The sequence below is a fragment of the Panthera tigris genome, chromosome B3 (assembly GCF_018350195.1).
Source record: "Panthera tigris isolate Pti1 chromosome B3, P.tigris_Pti1_mat1.1, whole genome shotgun sequence".
In the NCBI taxonomy this organism is placed as follows: Eukaryota; Metazoa; Chordata; class Mammalia; order Carnivora; family Felidae; genus Panthera; species Panthera tigris.
The window spans coordinates 87,622,889-87,647,439 of NC_056665.1; the positions used below are offsets into that span (position 1 = coordinate 87,622,889).

Sequence of the window (24,551 nt, forward strand, 5' to 3'; positions counted from 1 at the left end):
CACAGAGCCCGATGCGGGGCTCGAACTGACGAACCGCAAGATCATGACCTGAGCAGAAGTAAGACGCTTAACCGACTGAGCCACCCAGGCGCCCCATTGGGTGTCCAACTCTTGATTTTGGCTCAGGTCATACTTTCAGGGTCACGGCGTCCTATACGCAGCATGGAGCCTGCTTGGGATTCTCTCTTTCTCTCCCTCTGCCCCTCTCCCCAGCTCATATGTGCACTCTCTCCCTCTCAAAAAATAAGTTAATTAAAAATATGTGTGTAGGTGTGTGTGTGTGTGTATGTATATACAAAACAATAAAAAAAGTAAAAGAGGTGACTCAAAAGGAAAACAAAAATAGGAACAAAAAACTCCTTGCTCTGGTCTAAGTTATATTACATGGTGCATTATCAGCATCCTTTGTTTTTATTCCTCATGTCTTTGGCCACAACTCTGAACTTTTTTATTACTATTCCTTACCACCATCAAAAGACTCCAAGAGTAAAAGTAGATTAACAGATTTTCTACTTTTTGTAGGGCTCCCAAAAGTTGTACTGGGAAGGGTCAGCGATGACAAAAAAAAAAAGAAAAGGACTTACATATATTCACATTTTTAAGTTCTTCCTCATCCGTAAGAAACATTCTCTAGACTTTTTTTCATTACTTCTTTCTCCTTTCATTTTCCTTCTACCCACTCCTCATATTAAAGAGCTCAAAAGGGGAAGAGTTAGGTCTGAATAAGAGTCTCAGATACAATCAACAGAATCAGCTCTCCAAAGAATTCTCATTTGTCTTGGAGTTTCCTCCCAACTTCCTTCAGCCCTCAGGGCCCAAGTGCTTGTGTGTTGCTCCTGCCTGGGACTCAATCCACGCTTCTCTCCCAGCAAAGGCAGCTCAGTGACATTCTCATTCCTTTTCTGTTTTCAGTGATCAGAACTCACTGAGAGGCTCTCTCATCCCTCACCACTTTAGCCATTCCTTACTAACAGAAATGTGTAATTGGTAAATTTGGGGGTAAATATTTTAGAAATAAAGACCTTCTTTAAATGTAAGCTATGCCACCTTTTGGAAGACCATCAGGCTTTGAAACCCCCCCAAAAAAATTATTTCTGGGCCCTCTGCTATTTCCAATAGAGGGGAAAAGATGGGATGTCCAGATCTCTTGGGAGATCTATCAACTATCAAAAGCCTAAAGAGAAGGTTTGGAGTTAGGAGAGAAGAAAAAGGAAAGTGTATGGCTTTCAGTCAAATACTTATTAGGCTAATGCCTTCATTCTCTTTCCTATTAGTTTCTGCTACTAATAGGCCTAAGGATTCCCAAATCAAAACGGTTCTGTCTGCTTTAAAACAAATAGACTCTGCCTTTTGCTAGTTCTCCAAACCTGCAACAAGAGGTTTAGGGAAGTCTCCCTGCATAAACAACAAGTTTCTACACCAGAGATCAATAAAAAATGTTCAAAAAAAATATTAATAAGAGTAGTTCAGAAAAGAAAGCTGAAGGTTTAAGCAAAGTTTTCATGGGCAAAATTTAAATTTCCACATCTCAATATAATCATTATTCCAGACTGAGCTAAAATGCTCCTTCTTCTATAAAGGTGTATCACAACATTCACTTGGAAGGATTCCTCTAAATTTCCTTTAAGTTTTGCATATCTCTCATAGCATTTCTCTCTTTCTGTTCTGCATTAGGTATATTTCAAATGACACCCTTCAAACTGAAAGATCCTTGAAAAGAGGATCCATGTCAGCCATCTTTATTCTCCTAAAGTTCCCTTCACACAGAACTCAGGTGAATAAATGTTATCTATGCTATTCATCATATAAATAAGCAACCTAGACTTTTTTAAATATCGATCAAAATAAGACAGGTAGATTCAACTACCCAAGTGGAAAAACTTCCCTAAGATACAGAAAATCAGCTCTTTCTATTTACCTGGTATATCAGATTGTTCTGTAAGACTAGCTGACCAGTAAAGTTACTTCCTTTTGGTACTACTGTAATTAGATCCTTTATATTAGATGGAAAGTTGAAAGTTAATCTGCCTGACATCTGATTCTGGACTCCAGTGTAAATTTCTACTCACCACAAACAGATGAATATTTTCAAGGCCATCATAAAAATACTATACATTTAGGGGTGGGTGTAAAAAAAAAAAAAAATACTATATACTTTTCACTGACTACTCAAGCACAATAGTGATTTCTTAGCTATCCCAAACTTACAACATTACCAAAAGAATAACCCAATACAACAGGTCCTATAAGATGAGTAATAAAATACAACAGGAAAAATGAGACCCAATGCTACTGTCAACACTAAGAAAAGAACATGGACCTTTTATCTACTCACCTGAGGGTAAAGGGAGAAAGTTTCTGAAAATCTGAAGGAGCTTGGATCATCTTTGTGATATTCTCCAAATTTCTGACACTAAATAAAATAAAATGTGTTAGCAATATTTTCCCTGGCACACAGCTAAACAACCCTCTTGCCTATATGTTTTCTATTTTTAAAAAGCTATTACTCTTTAGAAGGCAGATAATTGATATAGGATAAAATTTGAATATTACTTATAGACTTACCAAGAGGATAATTACAACTAAAGAAATACATTTGAATTTGAGAAGCAAACAACATATTGCTCCAATGAAGTAACCACTCATCTTCAAATGTTTGTTTTTTTTTTTTTTTTGAGAGAGAGAGAGAGAGAGAGAGAGAGAGAGAGGGCACAAGTGAGAGAGAGTGGGAGAGGGAGAGACAGATAAGTGGGGCTCACCAAAAGCAGGGCTTGAGCTCACCTGATGTGGGACTTGAACTCACAAACCATGAAATTATGATCTGAGCCAAAGTCAGATGCTTACTGACTGAGCTACCCCAGGTGCCCCAAGAAATCTTTTTTTTTCTTTTAAGTAAGCTCTATGCCCAACATGGAGCTCGAACTCATGACCCGAGATCAAGAGTCACATGCTCTACCAAATGAGCCAGCCAGGAGCCCATTGTTGTTATACTTGGGTAACCAGTGATATCCACAAGGCTAATTTTCAGAGTAGGGCATGCTTGCGACTTATGTCCAAAATTTTCCTTGCATTATTAACATTTTGTATATCACTAAACATAATCTATTATTGCATTGAACATTTTTCATATGACTAAATATAATCTATTATTTTTAAAAGCTGACTAGTATTCCACTACATTAAAATATACACCATAACAATCTTATCTAATCCCTCACTATTAGCATATATATTTATCCTGTTATATCTTTAGGATAAATTCTTAGTGGTAGAATTTCTAGGTAAAAAGAAGTTTTTAAGTTTTTGATATATGTCACCAGCTACCTTCTACATATAAGGTTATACAAATGTTTATAAAAGTTGTACAATTCAAACCTACAAGCTATGATGCTGTTTCCCTGAATACTAACCAATTCTTAAGCATTACTGTGTTTTTCTAATTCTTACCAGTTTCACAAATATTGTTGTCTTTTTCTATTTTCTAACTTTGATTATAAATAAGATTGATAATTTTTTCATATGTTTACTGGCCACTTGCATTCCCTCTTTTGCTAATTCCTTGCTCATGACCTTTGCTCTTTTTGCCCAAATCTTATTGATTTATAAGAGCACATATACATGAATATTTCCACATTCTGCCAAATGTAAAGAATATGTCCTACATACAAATCATACATAAAAGATGGCATTAAATTCTGCTAATGGTATTTTTACCACACAGATTTTGTTTCATTTTAATACATCTCTTAATATTCTTATTTAATGCTCCTGCTTTTAATTTCATGTTAAAAATCCTTCTGCCTCCAGGTTAAATGCATATTAACCTATTTCCTGATAAATATAGCCTAAAATATAAACTATATATACAACCTAAATAACGTATGTATCGGGTATAAGTATATATGTATAGGTTAAAGTTGTATAGGTTATACTACAGATAACAATATAAAACTTGCATTATATATATATATATATATATGTACATTTCTAATCTTTGCATTATTTCTTAAAAAAATTTTTTTTAATTTTTTTAATGTTTATTTATTTTTGACAGAGAGAGAGACAGGGCATGAGCGGGGGAGGGGCAGAGAGAGAGGGAGACACAGAATCTGAAACAGGCTCCAGGCTCCGAGCTGTCAGCACAGAGCCTGATGCGGGGCTCGAACTCACAGACCGCAAGATCATGACCGGACGCTCAACTGAATGAGCCACCCAGGTGCCCCACTTCTTAAAAATTTTTTGAACATTTATCAAGTGCCCTAGCATTAATTACTGGAATCATGAGGAGCAGTCCTATACAACCTAACCAAAATACAAATATAGATGGGAAAAAAAAAAAAAGATTGAAGCATAAAGGAAGTGTATCAAAGATTCATGGTCTGACTTATTCAAGAGTTAATAAAACCAGGCAGATAAAGCAACAGTAATATAATTTTCTTGAGGAAAACAACACTTTCAAGATATCTAGTTCTGTCTTTAATTCAGTAATTATTTATGCATAAAGGCATACAAATAAAAGGACCCTAATGGTCAAAGTCTAACCTCTATAAGAAAATGGTACTGGGGCACCGGGTGGCTCAGTCAGTTAAGCGTCCGACTTCAGCTCAGGTCGTGATCGCACAGTTCGTGGGTTTGAGCCCCACGTCGGGCTCCGTGCTGACAGCTCAGAGCCTGGAGCCTGTTTCGGATTCTGTGTCTCCTTCTCTCTCTGACCCTCCCCTGTTCATGCTCTGTCTCTCTGTCTCAAAAATAAATAAACGTTTAAAAAAAAATTAAGAAAAAATAAAAAGAAAATGGTACTGACAAATATGGTCATCTTTTTTTTTTTAATTTATCTTTTAATGTTTATTTATTTTTGACACAGAGAGAGACAGAGCATGAACGGAGGAGGGGCAAAGAGAGGGAGACACAGAATCCGAAGCAGGCTCTAGGCTCTGAGCTATCAGCACAGAGCCTGACACGGGGCTCAAACCCACAGACCATGAGATCACGACCTGAGCTGAAGTCGGACGCTCAACTGACTGGGCCACCCAGGCACCCCAGAAATGTGGTCATCTTTATTTTTTTAATTAATTAATTTATTTATTAACGTTTATTTATTTTGGAGACACAGAGAGACAGAGCATGAACGGGGGAGGGCCAGAGAGAGAGGGAGACACAGAATCGGAAGCAGGCTCCAGGCTCCGAGCCATCAACCCAGAGCCCGACGCAGGGCTCGAACCCACAGACCGCGAGATCGTGACCTGAGCTGAAGTCGGATGCTCAACCGACTGAGCCACCCAGGTGCCCCAATGTGGTCATCTTTAAAAACAACACATCTAGGGGCGCCTGGGTGGTTCAGTCGGTTAAGCGGCCGACTTCGGCTCAGGGCATGATCTCGTGATGAGTTCGAGTCCCGCGTCAGGCTCTGTGCTGACAGCTCAGAGCCTGGAGCCTGTTTCAGATTCTGTGTCTCCCTCTCTCTGACCCTCCCCCATTCATGCTCTGTCTCTCTCTGTCTCAAAAATAAATAAACGTTAAAAAAAAAAATTAAAAAAAAAACACATCTAAAGTGCCTTGTCACACTAATGTTAAGAAAAAATTTGGCTGGGGTAGCATTTAGTAGGAAAGTCCCAAGAGTCTTAAACAAGAGACATTTCCTAGGTCAAATCTAATCAGATGAACTGAACAGGGAAAATACAATTATTTTCAAAATAACTAACAAAACACTCGTTAGTGGTAAACCAAAAGTCTAAAATGGAAAAAAAAAAAAGTCAAATATCAAGTTTAAGTTGTAAAAGGATGTCACTCAGTAGAAAAGGTCAGGAGTCAAAAATGTAAGGAACAACAACAAAAAAGGTAAGAAACAAATCCATGAAGCTGGGCATAAATAAGATGGACTCAAAAAGAGACTGAGGATGGATGCAACAAATCATATGTTGATACCAGTGTCTTAAGTGATTCTGACAAAGGAAAGCAAAGACTTACAGTAAGTGTCAGAAGCAATTGTGGTACAGCACCGATCTGGCCATACATTGCCCCATTATCTACAAAACAGTCTTTTTTAAAAAGATGCTTGGTTTCGGGGCACCTGGGTGGCTCAGTCAATTAAGCATCCAACTTTGGCTCAGGTCATGACCTCACGGTTCATGGGTTCAAGCTCCATGTCGGGCTCTGTGCTGATAGCTCGGAGCCTGAAGCCTGCTTTGGATTCTGTGTCTCCCTCTCTCTCTGCCCCTCCCCCCCACACGCTCTGTCTCTCTCAAAAATAAACATTAAAAAAAAATTTTTTTTAAGATGTTTGTTTTGTTTTTTGGGTTTGTTTTTTTTGTTTGTTTGTTTTTGTTTTTTTTTGAGAGAGAATGCATGCACACAGGCTTGCATGCAGGAAAGAGACAGGACATAGGGAGAGAATCTTAAGCAGGCTCCGTGCCTAGCTCAGAGCCTCAGATGTCACTACCGTGAGAGCAATGACCTGAGCAGAAATCAAGTCAAACACTTAACTGATAGAGCCAACCAGGTGCCCCAAAAGATGTTTATGTTTAACAAAAATTAGAGTCATCAAGAAAAAAAGAAAATTATATTCACTATGCCAAATTAAGGCAAGAAGTTTAATATAATTTCATAGATTTTTTTTTCATTAGCAAAAATTTACAAAAGTATAGTACCTAAAAGGTATTACTAACCCCTTCTCTATTTGTGTTATAATTGCTACAGCTAAAATTTCAGCAGTGTGAAATCAGTACAAAAGTGTTTAGCTTCCATAACTAAGGTTCATTGGTCATCACCTGAAGCTTCACTTCAACTGTATGCTAATATTCAATCAAAGAAAAATGTAAAGATCACCTTCTCACCACATTTACCACATATGAGGGTCTCTTAGTCACTAGGGGTTCATAAGAGACTGTGATTTTGTCAAAAATTGGTGTTTGAACTCTGCATACCATAAAATGCCAGCCACAATGATGCACAGTTTTCTAAATCCTATTAGCAATTTCTTCTAGCCATCTTACAGTCCCATGTGGCACTATGCAGTAGGACTATGCTCACTTGGAGAACTTCATTTCCAGTTGTTTTTTTTTTTAATTTTTTTTTTTAAACGTTTTATTTATTTTTGAGACAGGGAGAGACAGAGCATGAACAGGGGAGGGTCAGAGAGAGGGAGACACAGAATCTGAAACAGGCTCCAGGCTCTGAGCGGTCAGCACAGAGCCCGATGCGGGGCTCGAACTCACGGACCGCGAGATCATGACCTGAGCCGAAGTCGGCCGCTTAACCGACTGAGCCACCCAGGCGCCCCTTCAGTTTTTGATGTAAGACAAGGGAGGCCACCAATAACTAGTGAAAGCTATTTTGCCCAGAAAGCAGGGTGATAGTCTGATAATGTCAGCCACTCCTTCCCAAATTACCTCTACCAATTTTCTCTTATACACACTTGCCAACTGAATTATAGGAAGAGACAAGCTGGGGGTGCCTAGGTGGCTCAATCATTTAAGCGTCTGACTCTTGATTTCGGCTCTAGTCATGTTCTCACGATTGAGATGAAACCTTGCATCCAACTTCACATGGAGTCTCCTTGGATTTCTCTCTCTCCCTCTCTCTCTGCCCCTCCCCTGCTTACATGCATGCTCTCTCTCTCAAAATAAATACGTTTTTAAAAAATGGAAGATATGGGGCACCTGAGTGCCTCAGTCGGTTGAGTGTCTGACTTTGGCTCAGGTCATGATCTCACGGTTCACGAATTCAAGCCCCGCATCGGGCTCTGTTGCCGACAGCTCAGAACCTGGAGCCTGCTTCGGATTCTGTCTCTTCCCTTCCCCTGCCTGCACTCTGTCTCTCTCTCTCTCTTAAAAAATGACTAAATGTTAAAAATTTAAAAAAAAAAAAAATGGAAGAGACAAGCTATACTGGTGTGACAGAAGAGTAAAATTTTCAGCATGCCATGACTCATCTATTCTCTATCCCCAAAAGCCCTGCACTGCCATTGTAATGCTATAAAACTGCAGAATGTGCAGACATGAATTATAATTTTAGGTTTTTGTAATTTTGTACTTTTTGTTTAACTGTCTCATTTAGTTCTTTACAAGGCCATTTTGTTTTATATTTTAATAGTATTTCTGTTTTACAAGTATGTCAAACAATGCAGCAAATTTTGAAGTTCAGGTGTAAGATAGAAGAAAAAGATTCTAGACATAAGCCCACAAAGAATTCTAAAGAATTATAATCTTCTGAGTCACTTCACTACACTCGTGCAGCAAAGGACACAGAAAAGGTCTATATTTACAATGAAAGCTACTTATCAGTGGGTTTTATGTGGACTGATAACCAAGTTGTACTATTAAATTTTCTGTCATATTTGATAACCTACAAATTCAGAAATAGTTCTAGTAAAATGCAAAAGCACTTTCCTACAAATCACAGCCATTTAGCAAATAAAGGTGCTGATTACTTCAAATACCTTCTTCTCAAAACAATAAAGTATTTATTAAAACAAAGTCACCTTCATTGAAAAGGCTCAGGAAAGGGGGTGCCTAGCTGGCTCAGGAGGTAGAGCATGAGACTCCCAACCTCAGGGTCGTGAGTTAAAGCCCAACATTGGGTATGAAGCCCACTTAAAAATATAACAGCTTCTCTATTCAGTTTGATGAGTCAACTGACTTCACTAATGTCATGTCTAACTGCTAAATGATAGTGAAATTCAAGAAAATGTTTCTGCTGTCCTAAACTAGCAAAAGTCAAAATATATTTAATATTTTATCTTCCTATCTAGAAACAATGGTTCATCTTAGAGGGAACTGTGTTGGTATTTGTACTGATGGTGTCCAATTGATGGTTGACTCTATGAGAGGTTTTACCTCTTTTAAAAAGACATGCTGATGTTGTAACACTGTTTTCTTCACAGAGAGGTGCTAGTATAAAAACACTCTTGAAGTTAAAATGAAAAAAAAAGTTCTGGATGACGCTACTTAACGACAAATTTTATTTTATTTTTTTCATTTTTTTTATTTTTGAGAGAGAGAGAGAGACAGAGCACAAGAGGGGGAGGGGGCAGAGCGAGAGGGAGACAGAATCTGAAGCAGACTCTAGGCTCCAAGCTGTCAGCACAGAACCTGATGCGGGACTCGAACTCATGGACCACGAGATCATGACCTGAGCCAAAGTCAGACGCTTAACTGACTGAGCCACCTAGGTGCCCCTCTGATCTTATTAAACAAAGACTAATTCACTCAAGAATGTGTTAAAAACTACATAAAAATCTAAACAAAGAGCACAAAAAACTCCTGCTAGAAACAGAAATCTGATAGCTTAGGGGCGCCTGGGTGGCTCAGTCAGTTAAGCGTCCAACTTCGGCTTAGGTCACGATCTTGCGGTTTGTGAGTTCGAGCCCTGCGTCAGGCTCTGTGCTGACAGCTCAGAGCCTGGAACCTGCTTCAGATTCTGGGTCTCCCTCTCTCTCTGCCCCTCCCCTGCTCATGTTTTGTCTCTGTCTCTCAATAATAAATGTTAAAAAAAAAAAAAAAGAAATCTGATAGCTTAGCAGAGAGAGTTCTCAACAGGGTGTTTGACTAAAATAATAGGCCAGAGTTTGCTGAGTAAAAACGGGGTATTAAGAACAGAACTTAATTGGGGTGCCTAGGTGGCTCAGACAGTTAAGCACCTGACTGTTGATCTCAGCTCAGGTCATGATCTCATGGTTCATGGGATCAAGGCTCACATTAGGCTTTGTGCTGACAGCACAGAGCCTGCTTGGGATTCTCTCACCCTCTCTCTCTGTGCTTCCCCTGCTTGCTCTCTATCCCTCTCTGTCTCAAAAAAAAAAAAAAAAAAAAAAAGAATACAACTTAATTGGGGCACCTGGATGGTTCAGTCAGTTGCACGTCCACCTTCAGTCATAATCTCATGGTCTGTGAGCTCAAGCCCTATGTTGGGCTCGCTGCTGTCAGCACAGAGCCCACTACAGATCCTGTGTACCCCTCTCTGTCTGCCCCTCCCCTGCTTATGCTCTCTCAAAATTAAATATTTTTTTTAAAAAACTTAAAAAAAACCCAGAACTTAATTAAGCATTCTAGGTCATACTGTAAATAATGGGTTCCTGCCGTGTCAAAAACCCAAATATACAATCATTATCAATAACTTTACTAACACATACTTAAGTAACAAAGATCCAGATAATCAAAACTTACCCATATTTTTGTATGTTAAAGTGTATAATTTTTATATCCCAATTAACTTCTCTTAAATAAACACAGAAAACTAAAACCATAGCAATGAAGAAAAAATATGCAAATAAGCACTAAAAAACAGTCACAATAATTTAGGATCAAATTTGGAACAAATGTGATACCAGCACCCCCCACCAAAAAAAAAAAAAAAGAAAAAGAATAGGTTACATAATTGTCACTCTTTCATTTTAAAGAAAAAGGTATTTTAGCTCAGTTGGAGACATAAAGGTACTTACTACTCATTCAAGCTGCCTTTCTCAGCAAGTTGAATAGGTATCCCTCATACAGTCTTGCAGTTAAAGTGTTAAGTATGTTGAAAGAGATTATCAGCAATAAATACTTGTGACAAACAAAAACATACAGATTGAATAAAGCACCATGTTTCCATCTTACCAGTCGAATGAGCTGTCTGTCTAGCCATCTAAGTACATCTGGTCCTTCCTCTGTTTCCGCCCTGTATATTGCCAGCCGGGCCATAAGAATGGCAGCTGCCTCCTGGTCAAAAGATGCAGCAATGTTTTGGATTTGAGTTTGAGCATCCGCCCAGCTAAAGCCAAGAAGAAAGCATAGAAATGCGCTGCATTATTATATTCACAATATCATAGTTGACTATGACACAGATTTAAATTAAAATGATGCAGAAAATTACTCCAATATTTCAAAATTCCAACATCATCTGGAAAATTAACATTTTAAAAATCACTAACAGCAGTTTCAGTATAGCATTATTTTTCAGAAAAATATATCCAAACCTAATAAAGTCCTCTAAAGTAATTATTTTATTTATGTTTTTATTTTATTTTTGAGAGAAACAGAGTGTGAGTGGAGGAGAGGTAGAAGGAGAGGGAGACAGAATCTGAAGTAGGCTCCAGGCTCTGAGCTGTCAGTGCAGAGCCCGACATGGGGCTTGAACTCACAGACTGTGAGATCATGACCTGAGCCAAAGGGATGCCCAATTGACGTAGTCACCCAGGCACCCCAAGTCCTCTAAAGTAATTATAAAGACAAATCTCCAAACACACTCCTTAAGACATTAAGATTTTTACAACTAAGAAAATAGCACAGGTATGTGTGTGAATGTGCACATGTGCACATAGATACACAAGTCTCTATATCAGACTTTAAATTGTATTTCTTCAAGGGCATCTGGGTGGCTCAATAAGTTAAGCCTCCGACTTTGGCTTGGGTCATGACCTCCTGGTTTGTGGGTTTAAGGCCTGCATTGGGCTCTGCACTGGCAGTACAGAGACGATTTGGGATTCTCTCTCTCTCTCCCTCTCTCTCTGCCCCTCTCCCACTTGCTTTCTCTATCTTATTTAAAAAAAAAAAAAAAAGAGGGGGAGCCTGAGTGGCTCAGTTGACTGAGCGCCCAACTTCGGCTCAGGTCATGATCTCACGGTTTGTGAGTTCGAGCCCCGCATCGAGCTCTGTGCTGACAGCTCGGAGCCTGGAGCCTGCTTCAGATTCTATCTCCTTCTCTCTCTGCCCCTCCCCACTTGTGCTCTGTCTCTCAAAAATAAATAAATGTAAAAACATTTAAAAATAAAAAAATAAAATAAAATAAATTTTAAAAAAGGAAAAAAAAAGAAAATTTATTTCTTCAATTTTTTAAAGGCAGAACATGGAAATATAACAAAAATAAGTAACTCATTTACTAAACTGTAAACTAAAAATTATCAAAAATTATTTTCTCATTGGTATTTAATTCAATTAATGGGAAAAAATGATACAATTATAGTTTCTATGTATTCTTTTCCCTCCATGCTAAATGTTAGTAAAAATTTTAGTCTAAGGGATTAATTTGGTATTACACATAAAATAGCAGTAATCTATTAAATTCACATGTTCTATAAATCCAATCCAGTCAAACTAATCCTGGGGAGACCCAGCAACAGTTTTTGTCTAATGTCTCACAGAGTTTTGTAATACTTCAGTTGATTCTAATTCCAAAGTACCTCACTTTAAGCAAGTCTAGAAAAATTTAAAGATTTTTGAAAAGCTAGACCACTTTTGCATGACTCAAAGATGGAAGAAGTCATCCCCCCAAGATTTAGGCAGTAACATATTCAAAATTCTTCCTTCTTTATTGTTAATTTTTTTCAAGTAGACAAATAATTTTTTAATATTTTCCAGATGACTGGTAACTGTTAAGTATCTCAGTCTAGAGATATAGCAAGAGGCAAAAAAGAATGAGAATCAGTAAAAGAATAAGAACCAGCAATTTTGAAATTATTTTTTAAGGTAATTTAAACTTGGTGGTTATACTAATGGTTTACATTATTTTTTAAATTTTAATTTAAAAAACTTTAATTTTAATTAAAAAATTAATTTTAAAATTTTTTAATTTAAAAAATTTAATTTAAATTTTAATTTAAAAAAATTTTAAATTTTAAATTTTAATTTAAAAAATTAAAAAATTTTAATTTAAAGAACTAAAACCAAAATTATCTAAATCAGCATTTTCCCAACTAAGATGACCATGATATTCTCTTGCTGCAATCTGAAACATAAAGGTGACATTTTAACTACATTGACAAGTAAGCGCATGCAAATTCATGAATTAAATCTTATTTAGCTATAAATTAAAAATTATGCTCTTAAAATAAAGTTAAAGAGTTTGTTCACATTGTAAAATCTATCTTATTTCCAATATCCCCTCCTTACTGTAATTCTTACAAGTAGTTTTAAACCAAACTTTCCAGGTCAAAGTTGTTTTCTATATGAAAAATAGGGTAACTTTTGACTGTATCTCAGGAACCTGAGTTCTTTACTTTCACATGGCTCACTTAAACAAGTACACTCGCCTAGGCCCCTAAAATCATATTACTAATAAATAAAGAAAAAGTAAGTGCTGATTATTGAAAATAGGATAAGTTAATTTGAAAAGATGGGTGTTTGGGTGAGACATGACATAAATAGCACCAAAACATATATGATATATAGCTCTACAATGGCCTCATAAATTCTGTGTGCAAACTGAAAATATATAGGGGCACCTGGATGGCTCAGTGGTTAAGTGTACGACTCTTGGTTTCAGCTCAGGTCATGATCTCGCAGTTTCATGGGTTCAGGCCCTACACCGGGCCCTGTGCTACCAGCGCAGAGCCTGCTTGGGATTCTCTCTCTCCCTCTCTCTGACCTCCCCCACTCATGCTGTCTCTGTCTCTTCTCAAAATTAATAATAAAATAAAAACTTAAAAATATATAAACCCATGAAATTTCTCCAAGAAACTCCCTTTCTCTCAAAAGACTACCTATTCTTGTTTGTTTCACGTTTTTTTTTAAATTCCAGTTAGTTAACATATAGTGTCATATTAGTTTCAGGAGTAGGATTTAGTGATTCATCACTTACATATAACACCCAGTGCTTATCTCAACAAGTGCCTGCCTTAATGCCTATCACCCGCTTACCTCATCCCCCACCCATCTCCCTTCCACCAACCCTCAGTTTGTTCTCTATAGTTAAGAGTCTGTTTTATGATTTGTCTTTCTTTTTCCCCCCTCTATGTTCATCTGTTTTGTTCCTTAAATTCACATGAGTGAAATCATATGGTATTTGTCTTTCTCGGATTTATTTCACTTAGCATAATACATTCTAACTCCATCCATGTTGTTACAAATGGAAAGATTTCATTCTTTTTGATGGCTAATATTCCACTGTATGTATACACACCACATCTGTATCCATTTGTCAGTCAATAGACATTTAGGTTCTTTCCATAATTTGACTATTGTAGATACTGCTGCTATAAACATCGGGGTGCATGTGTCCCTTCGAACCAGTATTTTTGTATCCTCATGATAAATACCTCGTAGAGCAATTTCTCAACTGTAGGGTAGTTCTATTTTTAACTTTTTGAGGAACCTCCATACTGTTTTCCACAGGGTCTGCACCAGTTTGCATTTCCACAAACAGTGTAAGAGGGTTCCCCTTTCTCCACATCCTCACCAACATCTGTTGTTTCCTGTGTTAATTTTAGCCATCTGACAGGTGTAAAGTGATATCTCATTAAAGTTTTGATTTGTATTTCCTGATGATGAATGATGTTGAGCATCTTTTCATGTCTCTATTGGCCATTGGCATGTCTTCTTTGGAAAAATCTATTCATATCTTTTGCCTTTTTTTTTTTCCAGAAAGAGAGCGAGAGCACGAGTGGAGGAGAGAGGCAGAGAAGGAGAAAGAATCTTAAGCAGCCTCTACACTCAGTGTGGATCAGTCGTGGATCCCATGACCCTAGGATCATGACCTGAGCCAAAATCAAGAGTCAGAGATGTTCAACCAACTGAGCCACCCAGGAACTCCTCTGCCCACCCCCACCCCCCTTTTTAAGTTTATTTATTTTGAGAGAGAGAAATGAAAGAGATAAAGTGTGAGCAGGAGGAGGGGCACAAAGGACAGAGAGAATCCCTATCAGGCCCCATGCGGCCAGCACACAGCCTGACACAGGGCTTGAACCCAAGAACCATGAGATCATGACCTGAGCGGAAACCAGGAGTTGGACACTCAACCGATTGAGCCACCCAGGCTCCTGCCTGGGTCCCCTGCCCATTTCTTCACTGGGTTATCTAACTTTTTAAAACTTTTCATTTTAAAAATATTTTACACATAAAAGCTATGAGTAGAATAAATTCCTATATATCTATCATCTAGATATATCAATTGATAGCATTTTAACATATTTGCCCCATCATTCTCTCTTCCTTTATACATAAACATACTTTTTCATTTGCCAAACTTTTTGAGATTAAGTTAGAGATATTATGACCCTCTCCCGTGAATACTTCAGTATATATCTCTTAAGAACAAGAGTATCTTATAGTCTTATATAGCCTTAATTATCAATTCATGAAATTACACATGGATTTAATATTATCATCCTATACGTAAACCATATTCAAATGTCTCCAATTGTCTCAATGGCATCCTCTATAGCAAATATTTTCCTGACACAGGATTTTATCCAGAATCACATATTGGCTTTAGTTGTAACATCTCTTTAGTCTCCTTTAATCTGGACTGGTTACTAATGCTTTTCTTGCCTTCCAAGACATTTTTTGACAATTCTAAGCCAGTAACTTTGTAAAATATCCCTCAACTTGGTATGTCCAGTTGTTTCCTTAAGTAAATGTTCTGAATGTCCAATTTAAGTTGCACGTGTGTGTGCATGTGGGTGTGTGTGTCTGTGTGTGTGTGTTGAGGGGGCATAAATAGACATGTTTGCCAAGAATCAAACTTCCAAGTTCCTGATATGAAGTATTAACAAATCTAAGTGAATGCTTAGTCAGCTGGGATATTTAGCTCAAATGAATAATACATTCCCCTGACACTGATGCAGGATTTTAAGTCAAAGCAAGGTAACAGAGGAGGACAATAAATAAATCTACGTATAATCCTGTGATAAGTAACAGACCATACAACCAATATTCAGTTCAAACATAAAGCTAATGTCCATCACTCACCAAAACAATCTCATGATTTTCAGGAATGAAGCTAGAGTATAAATACAGTTCAATAAAATGAGAGCTTCAGATGTCTCTGTGTTCATTTTCTAGCCCATGCTTAAATCAGGTTAAGTTTATACTGATCAACACTTTCCCTACCCAGACAATCAAGTTCAAGACAAACAGAAATAGACCAAAAACTGGTTTGCTTCTAGACACACCTCATCTAAGAATCCTTTCCTGACCAATTTTATTCCAAAATGATCTTCCCTTTGTTTTACATGTCACAAATATATACAGAGGGGTTATCAAAGGAGCTGAGAAATAATTTATTTGTAAGAAAACAGAGGGGCTATAGGTTCAGTTCAACCTGTTCTCTGTGCAAATGCTGTGCAAGAACACGTCACCAAATATATGTCTTATTCAGAGAATACATCATATAGATAGGAACAAGAAAAGGCATCTGTCATGCCTAATCACTTCCTTTTGGAAACTGTTAACTACATTAATAAATGTAGGACATGGCTTTGTTACACAAAATACTACCCTATAATATTAACTGTTAAGAGACTTCACCTTTTGTGGTCTCAACCAGTGCTACTCAAAGTGTGGTATACAAACCTAGTATCAGTTCACCATGTGGTAAGAACAGAAACTGAGACTATATGTTTACTAATTTTTAAGCAATTTAACAAAATAATTTTTTGTCTAATAAGTCTAATAATAAAAATAGGGACCTGCATTGTGAATTTTTTAAATTTCATTTTCTAGTAATGCATTTTTAGTGTATTTACAAGTATCAGTCTCCAAAAAATTGGAAGGAAAAAAACACTGTCCCCTCACTACAGAGAGGTTGAGGACTGGACTCTTCCATATCATATAGCAGACCAAGTATGTTCAAGTCCTTTGCATTCCATACCCTGCCCCAAAATTACCTATGCCACAAAGGAGACACTGAATGAAGATTTGGTAAATGAATTAAATGACATTATAATAAGAGTTGAAAAAACATACAATGATAATAGTAGCTAAGAACTTTATCATCAATTGAAAAGTAATGCTATTAATTATTGTGTTATATGAGGTATGTATATACATATTATTATTGCCTATAATAGGATAATGTTTATTAGCATTTCTCCTCCTCTCAGAGAAATATGGTAAATAAAGGAAATTTTTTTATAATGTTTATTTATTTTGGAGACAGAGACAGAGACAGAGACAGAGACAGAGTGTAGCAGGCGAGGGGTAGAGAGAGAGGGAGACACAGAATCCAAAGCAGGCTCCAGGCTCCAAGCTGTCAGCACAGAGCCCGACGCAGGGCTCTAACCCACAAAGTGTGAGATCATGACCTGAGCCAAAGTCAAATGCTTAACCACCCAGGTGCCCCAATAAAGGAATTATTTTGAAGAGTATGTCTTAGGAGTAGTTTTTTAAATTGCTTTACAGATCCTAACAATGAATATTCTGGCAAATAAGGTAAATTAAAAAGAAATAAAATGCTATTAGTCATAAATATTCATTTTATAATTATGGATGTCACTCAAAACAGAAACCCAGTTTGGAACATGACCCAGGATAGTTTTGATACGTAAATTAAATCTCTAAAAAATACAACTTACTTCCTAGCAATGGTGGTCACTCGGATGCGTCTCTGTCCACTTGAATGCTGATACTGAGTCACAAACTGGATGGCACCACGCCCTCCTTGAGGAATTGGAGCATTATGCTATGTAAAAATAAGAGTAAAAACTAAGCAAAATCTATTACAGTCTTATCATATAGTTACCCTAGCATTAATGAAATTCATTCTAAAATCGACTAGAGGGATGCCTGTTTCCAGTGCATACCAAACGGCTATGATTTGCCACATAAGAGAAATGGACCTGGGAAAGGGGGAAAATGATGAAGGATAGAGACATGACTCCAGCTATGGTATCAATTGCAAGTAATATGTAATTCAGAGGACATGAAACAAAATGAAGGGAGAAGTGTAAAGAAATGATGAGATACAGAAAGGCATAAGTAAGGCAATTTTGCCTAATAGTAATTGGATAAAGAGAAATTGAAGCAAGTTCTCCTCCCCTCGCTACGAAAAATGAAAACACAACTTTTAGGAAAATAATCACCTGATGAAGAGGTGACCAACAGAAAACTATTAATGAGAAAAGTCCAACAGTAGTATATAATAATGGTCCTCAGAAAGAAATAGCAAGTGGTCAATAAGAGAAACTTTCTTCATGACCTTTGACAATTAGCATTCTTGCTTTTTTGATTTTTTTTTTTTTTTTTTTTTTGGTAAGAACAACTCTTTTTCACATATTTTGACGCTTAAAGAAAAAAAATGCCTGTACATGTCTTAGGAAGGCTATTTATACTTTGTGGTTCATTTTATGCCTAAAAACTATTAATATGTAAGTCAGTAATTTGTACATTATATCGTTCTTTAATATGATAACTTCTTCCTGCAGCAGAAAAAAAAAAAATCTTTTCAAGTACTGGAATCTTTACCTTCCAATCCTTTTTTATGAATTTTGACATATTAAACTTTCTTGTAGAGATTTCATGTATCGTTATATACCTTGTGACAATCAGGAGGACCTAGATACCTAATTATAAAAATGCATAGCTAGAACAGAATTTAAGATTTATTTAGTCTTCAATTTTATATTAAAACAACAACAACAACAACAAGAAAACTGAGACTAAAAGTTGGGTTGTCCAATGCTGGGAATTTGCAGGTTTCCCTAACATCTCTTTCTATTATAGTTTATCCTGTCACCAAAGAGTTTAGTCTTGAAAAACAGAAAATGACAAACAAAAATTCCAAAACAGAATAAGCTCTAGGTCATAATTACTATTAGAAAAAATATGAAATATTTATGGCCTAAATTGAGTACTTCAAGATAAAAAGTCATACCTGATTGACAACCTCAAAATATATGGCTAAGGTTGTAGTGGGACTGAGTCCACATATCTTCCATTGACAAGTGCCACCTGTTCCTATCTCCTGTAAAAAAAAAAAAAAAAATAGTATGTTTGAAAGCTAGAGAACACAATTTTTTAAGATTTTATTTTTAAGTGATCTCTATACCCAAGGTGGGGCTCAAACTCACAACCACAAGATCAAGATTCACATGCTCCACCGACTGAGCCAGCCAGGTGCTCCCAATTTATTACTATAATATATATTAAGGTAAAAGGGGGAGAAAAAACTCCAGTATGAAAAACTAAATTTCAGGTGTCTAACTAATTTAATGAATGTTAAAAGTCTAAGATTTTTAAAGTCATATAAACTTATCATGAAATAAAATCAAGTAATTTTTACACAATAAAATTATAAAACAATTGAAATTCTTTCTAAATATTGATACAAGTTCTTAATATTGTAGACAGTATAAACTATTTAATGAAGTAATTACAACTATCTTTCTATCCAACTGTTTCATTGGTATAAAGAGATACTGACTTAACACATAACATATGCATATATAGAATACAGGTTCTCTAGATCAGAATTCCATAAACCAAACACTCTGATTCCCAAAAAAACTTCTTAGATAAGAATTTTTACCATGCAAACTGCTTAAAATTAATTTTTAAACTCTGACATTTTACAGATGATTACTCACCTTATTTGCTCCATCATCCTCTCTACAGGTACATAATTCTACCATTTTAAAGTGTACTATACATCCACTAGATGGGTAACAAAAAAGAAAGGAATTGAAACTAAAATCTGGCTAATTTGGTTACTTTGTTGGAAATCCTACTAACAAAAAAAAATTCAGATTTGACTTTCAGAAGTCTCCAAATTTCCAAATCACAGTTGTTGGGTTTTTTAGGCACACTGGGGGAAGGAATAACTTAGGCATAAAAAAACAAAAGACTGGTGACAGCACGAAGGTTTTAATTTAGGGGTAGATGGTATAAAGGGTATGCATAAAGACCAACCACAAACAGATGTATACTAATGGAAACGGAACCACATTCTACTGAAAAACTTAGCCCACACAATAATTTTGAAAGGATTACTATAGGCTGTCATTCCAAGTCTATTGTTGGTCTGTCCTTCGAATTAACTAGATTTTCTTTTTAGAGTAAATTAAAGGTGACTTACATTTTCAGACACACAAGGTCCTTTAGAATTGAGAGACACACAGGGTCCAATAGCTCCTGAAATCTTTATTTCCCTTGAGGTCTGCAAAATAAGCATACAGTGAACACTTTAGTGTCCTCAAAGATAAGTTCAAATATACATTCAACTATAAGTACATAAGAATAAAGACATCTGGGGCAGCTGGGATCAAGCCCCATGTCAGGATCCACACTAAGTATGGAGCCTACTTAAGATTCTCAGTATCTCTCTCTCTCTCTCTCTCTCTCTCTCTCTCTCCCTCCCTCCCTCTGCCCCTCTCCCCATGCTCACACTCTCTCTGGCTCTTAAAAAAAAAAAAAAAAAAAAAAGAATAAAGACACCCTTCCACATTTATAACCCAGAGGTTAATGAAAACAAACTAATGTTAAAAATAATAGGGGCGCCTGGGTGGCTCAGTAGGTTGAGCGTCCGACTTCAGCTCAGGTCGTGATCTCGCAGTCTGTGAGTTCAAGCTCCACGTCAGGCTCTGTGCTGACAGCTCAGAGCCTGGAGCCTGTTTCAGATTCTGTGTCTCCCTCTCTCTGACCCTCCCCCGTTCATGCTCTGTCTCTCTCTGTCTCAAAAATAAAGGTTAAAAACAAAAATTAAAAAAAAATAATAATAATGAATCAGGGGTGCCTTGGTGGCTCAGTTGGTCGAGTGCATGACTCTTGATTTTGGCTCAGGTCATGATCTCATGGTTCGTGGGATCAAGCCCCACATCAGGCTCTGCACTGACGGTGCAGAGCCTGCTTAGGTTTCTCTCTCTCTCTCTCTCTCTGCCCCTCCTCTGCTCATGTGCATGTACATACACTCGCGCGCTCTCTCTCTCTCTCAAAATAAATAAATACACTTAAAAAAATAACAATAATGAAATCAGTGGACACTTCGAGGTTTATAACTCCCAAATTTACAATCTAGCCCTGACCTAACTTCAATACTCTATTTCCAGCTGCCCATAGGAGGTCTCCATTTGGTAATCTCACCCTCAATTCAAAATAATACCATACCCAAAATTCATACATCCTAATTCTAAACTTTAAACACTACCTTCTGTTTTTCCTCCTGTAGAAAATTTGTCACCAAGATTGGTTTCTTTCCAATCTCTGACACCAAAATTTAAGCCATTGTTAGTTTCCATCTAAGAAAATTAGAAATCACTTTTCCTACTCAAGATTCTTCTTCCTGACAAACTGAATACCATTGTCAGACAAATTTTACCTGAAACACTATTCTTTATTAACTTACAATGGCTTCTTCTGGCTACACATGCATCACCAAAATACAACTGACCACATAATTAAAACTATTTCCCTTACACTGCAATACAAACCATCCACTCTCACTGGGAGGTTTCCCCAAATATACCACGCTGATTCTCACTTCTTTACCTTTCCTCACATGGGATCCTAACTAAAATGTGTTTTCCTCAACGAACTTAAATTCTGCCATCTTTCAAAACCACTGTAATTCACTATAAAACCATTTATCACCAAGAATAAATTGTGTCCTGCATACATTCATTTTTCTTCCCTAAACCTTTATAGGACTTTTATAATCTACTGTTATTTCATTCTATCACAAATGTTAATTTTATCTATCAAAACTAAGTTTCTTTTTTTTTTTTAATTTTTTTTTTAACGTTTATTTCTTTTTGAGACAGAGAGAGACAGAGCATGAACAGGGGAGGGGCAGAGAGAGGGGGAGACACAGAATCTGAAACAAGCTCCAGGCTCTGAGCAGTCAGCACAGAGCCCGACGTGGGGCTCGAACTCACGGACCGCGAGATCATGACCTGAGCCAAAGTCGGATGCTTAACCGACCGAGCCACCCAGGTGCCCCAGTTTCTTTTTTTTTAAAGTAGGCTTCCCACCCAATGTGGGGCTTGAACTCACAACCCTGAGATCAAGAGTTACATGCTCCACTGACAGCTAGCCAGGTTCCACAAGACTTAAGTTTCTTCTTAAGAAGCACTGTGCCTTATATATCCCTTGAGATCCTCATAATTTCCCTGCCTAATGCTATACACTTAGCAAGCATTCAATAAAATAAAAAGATTACGAAGAAATATTTAATGGAAGTTCAAAGTCAATGATTTTGTAATACGCTTTTATAACACTAAACTTTTGGGTTTTTTAAATCAAAATTTGAAGTGAACAGTATCAGGGAACCTGGGTGGCTCAGTTGGTTGAGCACCTGACTCTTGACTTAGGGTCAGGTCATGATTCCACGGTTGTGGGATCGAGCCCTGCATCAGGCTCTGTACTGGGCATGAAACCTGCTTAGGAGTCTCTGTCTCTGCCCCTCCTCTGCCCACATGTACACACATGCGCACGCACTCTCTTTCTCTAAAAAAAAAAAAAAAAAAAAGAAGTAAATAATATCAACAACCTACTAATCAAAAAACAATTACTGATTATCCAAATAGAATAGATTTCTCTTCAGTTACTGATTCCCAAAATAAAAAAAATCTAGCACTCACAGAAGCAAATACAGCACTAAAAAAGAAAAAACACACTTAAAAAGTTAAATCCTATATAAAGAAAAAGCAGTTAAAGGAAATTTTACCTATATAGTATCTCCTTTTCCAATAATTATTTGTAAATGCTCAAGTAAAATTTCATGTACATTTAATGATGATACATTTTTCTGGTAAACAAAATCTCTACTTTTAAAGTCTATATTGAATTTGATTAATGATATTTAAATATTATGGTCAAGACTACAAATTTCTTTTGATAACATACCACACATGTCAAGTTTTGATGCTTACCTTTATTTCTAATGTACCACCAAAGCCCATTTTAAACTGTCCATGCATATCTTTGGTAAAAACTCTTTGAAAAGTCTGCTTGAATAAGGAAGTGTTGAAAGAGTCACCCATTACCATGTATCCTCTGCACAGAAAGAACAAAAAATAATATATGTGACACAAGTACTGGGCCTATGTGTTAAAACCAGAAAAGTAAATTACCTCTCAATACTACCAACAAATTTTAAAGATACTTTCTAAATGTACTCTACTACCATTAATTTTAAAAACTCAAATATATGAGAATATCTTCACCCTACAAATAATCTCAATCCTGAGAGCATCTGAGTGCCCCTAACACTTGCATTTGTTCTCAGTAATTTATTAACATTATTTTTTATAAATAGATAACACATCCACATGCTACAAAAATTGAAAAGATACAAAATGGTACACGGTAGCAAATGTGTCTCTTCCATCCCAGCCACCCAGTTCTCCAGCACACATTCTCATTCTTGAAAACAAATACATACCTGTATATGTATATATATGCATATACTGTCTGTGTGTATCAATCACATCAGACATAACAGGATCATTAAACTTAGCAAAGAAAAATAGGAGGATGCTATGGAACGATTTTCACTTTAAGCACTATGTACATGTACTGTACAAATTTTTTCAGTAAGCATGTACCTGTTCTCATTTTTTTAAGTTTTAAAAAACATTAACTATCAAATAAAAACAGTTCTGAGGTACCATTTTTTCTCTAATAGATCAGCAAAAATCACAGTCCGATGACATATTCTGTTGGTGAGGTTGTAGAAACAGTTACCCTCATACACTGCTATTGGGAATGCAAAATGATGCAACCTCAACACAAGGGAATTTGCCAATATCTAACAAAATTACACTTGTGGTTTCTCTTTAATCTAGCCAACCCACTATTAGGAATCTATCCCAAAAATATTCTGGCAACAAAAACAAAAAGCAAATATATGCACAAGTGTATTCAGTATTACTAGTTAAAAAAAATTGGAAACAATCCGGAGGACCATCTATTAGAGACTAGTTGGGTAAAATATGGTACATCCACACAATGAGGTAATATACTGCTATAGACTACTATCTAGAATATAAGTGAAAATGCAAAGTGGATAAGGATATGTAGAATTTTCTCCTGTTCTACAAAAAGGGGATAGATACACCCATAAACTCCTATGCATACAAACATTTACATACATTTGCTCATATTTTTAAAATATTTTAAGTAGCTTTCAAACAATACAATAAAAATTAAAATAGGCAAAAGAATAAAACTGATATGGCATAATTAATTAATGGTAATTTTATTTTTGATACTGGATTTATGTTATCTCTGATGTTATTATATATTATATATCTTTTTAAATGTTGTTTTCTCTATATTTGTCACTGGTATACAAAAATATAGTTGAATTTTGTACAATGACCTTGATCTAGAAGTCTTGACAACTTAACATATTAATTCCAACAGTAGTAAATAGTTTCTTTTAGATTTTCTACTTTTATAAACATCATCTATGATGATCTATGTTATCACTATACCTAGTGATATGCATCCTACATTAAAGACAACTTACACTACACCACCCTACTTATCTTTTCCTTTTCACAACAAACCTCCACGAAATAACTGTCTATAACCTCACTACTCGGTGTGGCCCTTGGTCCAGCAACATTATTATCAGCAAGGATCTTGTTTGAAAAGGAGAATTTCAAGTCCCATCCTATGCACAGCCGTGATTGTTAACTTTATCTGTTAACTTTAACTGTTAAAGTTATCTGTTATCTGTTTATATCTGTTAAAGTTATCTGTTACCTTTAACAAGATAACCAGATGATCTGCACATATGAAAGTTTGCGAACTTGTAATCTCTACCAACTGTTTCCAATCCTCTCTTTCTGTTCTTTTTTTTTTTTTTAATGTTTATTTATTATTGAGAGACAGAGAGAGACAGAGCATGAACATGGGAGG

The 24,551-nt window shown here is 36.4% G+C and overlaps 1 protein-coding gene across 5 annotated transcripts in view; it reads right to left on the minus strand.

Annotated features, from left to right (window-relative positions):
• The window catches only part of SEC23A (SEC23 homolog A, COPII coat complex component), a 77,203-nt gene that overhangs the window by 19,088 nt on the left and 33,564 nt on the right, over nt 1–24,551 (minus strand). For all 5 annotated transcript variants that reach the window (XM_042989599.1, XM_042989602.1, XM_042989598.1 and 2 more), the window contains 6 exons: nt 22,556–22,679; nt 19,765–19,845; nt 18,565–18,654; nt 17,267–17,373; nt 10,596–10,749; nt 2,336–2,413 (listed from right to left, as the gene is read on the minus strand). In XM_042989599.1, coding sequence (XP_042845533.1) covers nt 2,336–2,413; nt 10,596–10,749; nt 17,267–17,373; nt 18,565–18,654; nt 19,765–19,845; nt 22,556–22,679 — 634 coding nt within the window. The remainder of the gene's footprint in view (nt 1–2,335; nt 2,414–10,595; nt 10,750–17,266; nt 17,374–18,564; nt 18,655–19,764; nt 19,846–22,555; nt 22,680–24,551) is intronic.